Here is an 8005-nt window from a genome sequence, read left to right on the forward strand (position 1 = left end):
ATCAAGACATGCATCCACACGGCAACCTCAGAGAACGCATATCATGACCATTAACTTACACTGGGCATGCGCGTGACGGTGTAAACAGGAAGAAGATGATCTACACGCTGCAGTTGGTTTAGTTGCAGAACATTCGTGGAAGAGCGACAATGGCCAAACGAGGGACCAGAGACTTTTTTGCTTGGACCGACGACGAGGTCGAACTGCTACTGAAAGTCACACATGAGTATAAGATGGTCAAAGCGGCGCAAAATACGGACTGGGAGTCGTTACAAAACAAGTACGGCGACATATTGGACCATTTCATTGAGCATTATCCCACGCCGGCGGACGCCATGCACATGGGAAAAGACTACCCACACAACAAAGACGAACTTACCAAAGGTATGGAGCCCCAGCTAAAAAGTTTTGGCTTGAAGTTTTAAAGTAATAACGCATGTGCCTGTTTTTAAATGAAAGCATGACTGTTTTTTTGGGGTTCTGTTTCGTGTCTTTTACCTTCTTAATGTGTATCTTTTTTTTATTTTGCACAAACAACCTTTGTTCCTGGGGGGGGGTAGTGTGGTGTGTAGAGCGAAGATGAAACTGGAATGATCCAGATAACCACCCACAACTTAGCAATGCTTCATTCCAGTATATCTTTGGTGTTAAGTAGCCAAAGCAGAGTAAACTACATTTAATCAAGTACTGTACTTAATTACAATATCGAGGTACTCTTATTTCAGTATTTTGTATGTGTATATCTATTTTGTGATACTTGATACTCCTACTTCACATTTGATGCCTTACACAACAGATATAAAAACAAGGTCTTTCTGTTTTGTGTTCACAGTTAAATTAACGACAAAGATTAAGGCCATACGAGTCCGCTACAGACAAGCGGTGGAATCCGGCAAAAAAAGGGGCCACGGACGAGTCCTTTTGCTGTATTTTGAGCTCTGCGAGTCGATTTGGGGAGTCTCTCCAGCTACCAGTGCCATTAGGGAAGGGATCAATACAGAAGACATCAATACAGAAGACATCAAGACAGAAGACATCAAGACAGAAGACATGGCAGTGGAGGTCCTGGGAGCCAACGGCAGCACCTCTCACTGTGGGTCATCTTCCGTGTCAGGTGGGGACAGAGGGACAAAGGATGCGACCTCTGCGGCGACGGTGGCAATTCGCCACCAGAGACTGGATGCGTCCCTAGGTGGCCACAGGAGGGAAAGGCTAAAGAGGAAACTCTCCATGGACTCAGTGGCACGGGAAGATCTTGAAATTAAGAGGCAGCTCCTTCAGTGTCTACAAGCCACAGACGCCAAGCTTGTGGAGACAATGGGCCGGTGGTCATCCTCCATGGACCGCCTCAACACCAACATTGAGGTGCTGATGCAGCACATCATGGGATCTCGGAACCGGCCTACGACGCCACACTCATCGCACAACCAGGCACATGGACAAAAGCCTAGTGAAGTTTATTATGTTACTGGTTAAGTTTTCTAGAGTGTTTATTTTCTATTGTATATTTTATTCTACTGTAATAAAAGGTCCTTGATACCAAACCTGAGATCTGACTCTTCCCAACACATTCACTGAAGCAGAGATGAATTTAGTTTTTTTTATGTTATCATTTACACACAATAACCACCAACTAAGATACTCCAATGCTACACGGTTATAACATCTACAACCTGTAGAATTCACAGCCTACTTTGCAAAAGGTTTGTCATCTTCTGATAAATGGGCAAAACACATCTATAACACATTATGAATGCTAAAAAAAATCCCATTTGTTGAGTAATGTTTCAAATAATGAATATGCTACTGTCTAGCAAAGTAATCCTTTTAACTTCTACTCCAATGCTACACGGTTATTATCTCACACACAAAAATACTTTTAAAAAAATGAACAGTTATAAATCAAACATCTACAAACATGCAGATGGTGTGTTTTTTCCTCGTACGTTTAGATAAAGTAAACAATAAAATAAGACTGAATGCACTTTCTTCATCACCGGAGTGAGGTCAGCCAGCATCCATCAGATATTCATGCGTGCCTTGCAAAGTGATAGCCCATAATACTGCTCCTGTGGTGTAACTCCGCCATTGGGGTATTCCTTCATGAGATACGGCATCAGGGGATAAGCTGGATCACCCAGCAGAAAAACAGGGACAGCATCTTCGCCCTCTATCAATTCTTTGGGGGCATGGGGGAATTGCTCCAACTTTTAGGTCACAACTAAATTTCGAGTTGGCAAATATACGTGCGTCGTGCACACTTCCCGGCCATTTCACAACAACGTCCATGAAACAGTATTTGTAGTCACACAGCCTGTACATTCAAAGAATGTTTCCCCTTTCTGTTGATGTAGTCTGTCGATTTAGCACGGATGTACTTGGGACCCAGGAAGACGGTGATGGCCCTACAGACTTGTCGGATGATGACTGAAACAACTTGTCGAGACAGTCCAAATGCATTAGCGGTTTTCCGGAGTCTGCCCTCGTCACTCAGGTAATACAGCGTGCACGCTACCTTTGTAAGTACATCCACGGGCGCCCTCATCGTGGTTGTTGCTCCCTCCACATGCGGACGTAGTATTTCGCTAAGGTTGAAATGAATCACTGGTAGCCCTGGCTGTTTGTTTTCTTCCGGGATAGTGTGGACGCTCAGTGTAAACTTAGCAAAACATATGCGTTTTCAAATGGAAACGGCGTAGTGTGGACATGGCCTCAGACAGATCACCAACTACAAGCCTAAAGCCCCCCACTCCATGAACGACCTACGCCTGGCAGACGAGCTGAACGACTTCTACTGTCGCGTTGAAAGACAATGGGACAGTCCAGACCCCATCCCCCGTTGCTCCATCAACCAGCCCCAGACCACCAGGTCCCCCTCCCCCAGCTCAGCAGGGGCCCATGCCTCTGTACTCTGTACCACCCATCCCAGTACCCCCCACCCTCATCCCAGTGACGACTCTCTCTATTCTGGAGAGAGACGTCAACAGGCTTTTTAAAAGACAGAACCCCCGCAAAGCAGCCGGCCCCGGACTCTGTCTCCCCCTCCACCCACTCAAGTGAATGATCCGAGTACTTCTCCTACCATCCCAGCCTGCAGAGGAAAATAACCAGAGATATCAGTCAAATAAACAAAGTCAATGTTAAGGTTTAATTGGACTGGTTGATTGTAGATAGTCTGTCCAGGCAATTGTGTGTAAGGGGTTAAAACAAGACAAGAAGGTAAACAACAGCAATAGCAATGTTTTATTTTGATCATTTAAAATGCTGATGCAGCGGGGAAATACAGTAGAGAGAGATATTTATTTCTGCTCTTTTTCTAATTCAGTTATCAGTGAAGTAAAAAAAAAAACAGGACAGAAGAATTGTAGATTGAATCATTTTCCGCAAACGTGTAGTATATGTTATCAGCTGTAGTCTCAATCAACAGAATAAGTAATGCTGCATAATGTGTCCACAAGATGGAGTCAGTCAGCCTTCAAGTGTTTGGAATTGAGAATTCATTATTGAGAGCATTCTACATGTAGTGTAATTTAAATGTTAAAATATTTAAGGAAGGCTCACTATTCGTGCTAGCAGTGGTCAGCTGGGTTGGTAAATGCTGCACCTTCCTACTTTCTAATCAGGAAATCAGAACAGAGGAGGTTGTACTCCTCTCTGTGTCGACGGCTACTCAGCACACACTTTGTAAAACTCATAACTGATTTTGTAGAGAGGATTTCAATATTTTCCTGGAAATTGTTCAACATTCCCAAACTTATCTTCCCTTCTCCAGACGCTTTGTAACCCGAGTCGTCATCAACACATCATCAAATAGTACCTTTACTTGTTCCTGTTATGACGCATGTCGGTTTTAATCATATTCAGGATGTGATATGGAACATTTTCCCACCGGGGATCAATAACAAAATGTTATCTAATAAATTGGCACACGGTTTGATGACTGAAATGGGAAAGGAAGTCAAAAGAGGGATTACAGCAGAAGGAACAGAAATGTGGAAGTGATCAGCAGCAGTGAGTATATAAAGACCTGTGTGTTTCCAACTCTTCATATCATCAGCCATGGACAAAAGTGTGCTGCTGGTCCTGTTCTCTCTGCAGGTTTTCCTGCTCATCACAGCCTTCACTTCCACTGATGCAGCCGCTCTGGTGAGAGATGATCAGCGACTGCAGCCTCCTATTCTGGTAAGAAGACCTATGCAGGAGCTGGAAAAGCTTTGATTCTAATTGTGTTTTCTCTCAGAACCGTCTCAGTCTAAATGTCAAACATGTGGCTGAGAGAGAGAGAGAGAGAGATGTCAAACACGATTTTGTTCAGTTTGTATTGGCAGTTTTGAGTCACGGCACAAATCAATACCAGTGACTTTGAACACAAGTACTCATTAGAGCTGACAACTCAAAATGATTTTGTTGTATGTGAAGGAAGTAAGTGAGCCCGTCAGAGGAAGGGGTGGACAAAAGGTGAAACGACAACTCCCCAGCTGCTGGTTGAGGCCCGGTGGATGTTCACTCATTGGAGTGGTAAAAACATCCTTGATTTTTGAGTTTTTTTCCTTTTTCATTTACGATAAATTAAATTCCTGAACTGAACTGTTTTAGAGACTTTTTTTTTCTCTCTCTTTTTACAGTTTCCTACATCAAGCCCGGATTTGGAAGAATTTATGTAAATGTGCGTAAACAGAACTGACTTAAACAGATTTAAACAGAAACCAAAATTGAGATGTTTTTCCTGCTTTACATCTTACTGACTTTTATCGTTTTTTTCTGCATCAGTGAGAAGAAGAACCTCCAGCAAGTCTTACATCAGAACTGAAGACAGACACGAAAAACCTGCATCTTCTCTTCAAGAAAGCTGCTCTCTGTTGCTTTACTATTTACTATCTTGATGACAATAATCAATCATTACATGAACAATACTCCTTTACTCCTGTGCTCAAAAAAAATGCCAACAAGCCATGAAATATAACGTTTATTAAAATGTTCAACTGGTTTTCATATGAAAGCTTACAAGCGTTTTCTGCTACGTTGCTATTTTTTTATCATAAGTTCCCTACAGTGATTTAAAATTGTTATTTTGTACTTTGGCTGCAGTTCAGTAAATAAAAACAAGTGTTTTGTATTCAAAATAAAAAGTTAAATCCAGCCATGGCTACCTTAAATCATGTTGGAGGCTATTGTAGCTTGTTAACAATTAAAGAAACAGAACAGAATTATTGGAGAATGAAACTAACATCACATTGCTTAAGATTTGTAGTTTTCTTATATGTGGTTAGGGGAAAGAAGCAGATAATGTGAGTCAGTGTGATAATTAAATCAGACTTGTGCTTAAACATATGCATGTGGATTGACTATTTGTATCTGCATACGCCCTCTTTGTCCACATCAAACTAACTGATGGCAGTTAGATATGTCTGTAGTGACTGATTGCAGCAACTAGCCACTCGGCTGGGTGCGGGACAAGATCCTGTTCCTTACTCGATACAACAAAGAGATTCCAGGCGTTTCACACTTTTGGGTGAGGTTCCCGTTTAATTAGTGTTCACAGATGATATACAATAGGATAGCACTTATCTTCCTGGTCTCCCTCTGGTGTGTCTGGCTTGCGGTAAAAACCGTGCGATCTCCCCGTCACCCATGCCTCATTACCTGTCAGTTGCACCTGCGCCCCATATATTAATTACCTGCCACAATACTCCACACTGCTGCCCGTGGTCAACCTGATATAGACTCCTAATTCAAATATATAATACACAGACATAACTAATGGCTCCTACAATGTCACTCTGTATTAAAGGATTTCTTGCTACAGAAAGCATGAACCTGGTGTCTTTACTGTATTTCACTTTACACTCACATACTTAGTTTTAATAACCTCGCCACGGCTAAAACCACGAGGAATGTGGAAGATTACCTTTCAGCTTTAATCCATCAAGATTTGGCCGTAGAGGCTTGTTTCTTTTTCTTTTTTTGAGATAAATACTTCCTTCTCCTGTTTTGTGTTGCCTCAGCTGTCGAGCTGCTCCACCCAGTAACAGAAAACATAAACACTGATTCTGCTTTTCACTACGAAATTCTTTTGGTTCCTAGTTGGCCACATAAATATTTATGCATGGAGAACCAAGTGGAGAGAAGTCACAGGGCATGTTACGTTTAAGTAGTTTGTATTATTCTGTCTAGTGATCATGGTCCCTGCCTGTCTGCTCTCCCACTCCCGCACCAGAGATCACATGACCCCAGTCCTTCACAACCTCCACTGGCTCCCCAAACAGCAAAGAATCCAGTTCAAGATTCTTCTCATCACATACAAAGCCCTTCTTAACCTCGCCCCTTCATACCTTTCGGACCTCCTGCATCGACTCGCTCCCAACCGCAATCTCAGATCCACCGATGCCAACCTCCTTACCCCTTAACCTTGTTCCTATATAACAGACACTATGAAAGAAAGCTCACTGTTACAGACATTCATTTAATGTTTCACTAACATGCCAGGAGGCCCTGACTCTATAGAGCAGGGGTGGGCAAACTTTTTGGCTCGGGGGCCACATTGAGTTTTAAAATTTGACAGACGGGCCGGGCCGGTAGCAGATGAATGGAGTGTTTGTGTGAACTAATATAAATTACAATTTAATTTCAGCGGGAACAGTGTTGTTGGTCACCCTTTTTAACCAGTGCGTCAACGTTATGTGTCAGTTTGGTTGTGGCAATTCTCAGAACAGATCTGAGGTGTTCATCAGTTAGCTGGGATCTTACACAGTATTTATTTTTTTATCGCATTAATGCATATTTTATCGTGCACTTAATTATTAAGCAGTCATTTTCGACACAGTGTTTTTAGTGTAAAGGTTAATGACTGTGGTCTTTTTAGCAGTTTGAGTCTTTGACCGGATCATACAAATGTTTGACTGTCACATCTAACATTATCAGAGTTCTGCTCTGTAATGTCTTTCCTTGTCTCTCCCCCTGTGTCACGGTGTGGGTGCATCTCACTGCAGTCAGGAAACGTATCAGAATACCCTTATTTTATTGGCTAAACTGCATCACGTGACGTGATTTACAACGCATTGGTCGGTGTTTTTCCTGCACCGCTGAACAAGTGCCGTAAATGCTGGAAAGGAGCGTGAATAACTCCGCTGCATAAAGCAAAGTCCCGCGACCCACTGAAAACGGGTCCGCGACGAACCACCAGTTGAGAATCACTGGTCTACAGGATCGTGACGAGCAGTGAACAGCTGTTTGTGTGGCGTGTCTTCCGTCTCTTCCTGTTTCCTTCACCTACATTCCCCTGGGTCCTAAGCCCCTCCACGTACAGCTTATTATCACCCTCTTTGCACCAATGTACATTTATAACAAATACCACACATATTACACGGTAATCAGCGTTGCATATGTGTCAAACTCTATCGGCGCATCTCCGGTTCTTTAATGTAACGTAAGTGGAGCGACGAGCCTCTCCCAGCTGTTAGCAGACTGTTGTGCTAGCAAGCAGGCTCGCTCGCGAGCTGTACCCAGCATACAGTTCGGCGGTGAAATTTTATAAATGTACAATTATTAGTGTTACAAATTGTTTATGTGTCACAGACTGTTGTGTGCTGTTGTGTTTTTCTCTGTTAAAGAGCGTTAGTTGTGGGTTGTTAATTGTTGTGTTATAAAGTTATGACCATGACTAGGGTTCCTTCTCAATACATATAAGACAACTAGCGCTGACCGCTGTACAGAAGCGGCAAAGAATACATTTAGCTGCCTGTTGAAAGCAGACAGTAGTTGTTTCGGATATGCACCGGTATAATGGTGTGTGAATAATTCATATCATACGGGAAATTAAAACCGGTATACCACCCAGCCCTAGTCTTAATTATAATATGGACAATTTTGTACCAATATTTGACGGGCCGGATTAAAACGCCCAACGGGCCGTATCCGGCCCGCGGGCCGTAGTTTGCCCATGCCTGCTATAGAGTGATGCAGGAACTCACAGGGCTGCTGATGAACTACTCTTGAGAGGCTAACA

General features: G+C 42.8%; 1 protein-coding gene and 1 long non-coding RNA gene across 2 annotated transcripts; both read left to right on the top strand.

The window, feature by feature from the left end:
- The first annotated feature begins 99 nt into the window (after window positions 1–99).
- On the top strand, window positions 100–1549 carry LOC142956561 (uncharacterized). Its single transcript, XM_076098207.1, has 2 exons — window positions 100–384; window positions 833–1549. The coding sequence occupies exons 1-2, from the start codon at window positions 150–152 to the stop codon at window positions 1474–1476; spliced, it is 879 nt and encodes a 292-aa protein (XP_075954322.1). The 5' UTR covers window positions 100–149; the 3' UTR covers window positions 1477–1549.
- A 2512-nt stretch (window positions 1550–4061) lies between these two features.
- LOC142956164 (uncharacterized) lies at window positions 4062–4944 on the top strand. Its single transcript, XR_012955995.1, has 4 exons — window positions 4062–4182; window positions 4420–4518; window positions 4626–4666; window positions 4771–4944. It is a non-coding gene; the product is annotated as an uncharacterized LOC142956164 (long non-coding RNA).
- The last annotated feature ends 3061 nt before the right edge of the window (window positions 4945–8005 follow it).

This window comes from Anarhichas minor, unplaced genomic scaffold (assembly GCF_050575085.1).
Source record: "Anarhichas minor isolate MPS153535 unplaced genomic scaffold, ASM5057508v1 ptg000024l, whole genome shotgun sequence".
NCBI lineage: Eukaryota > Metazoa > Chordata > Actinopteri > Perciformes > Anarhichadidae > Anarhichas > Anarhichas minor.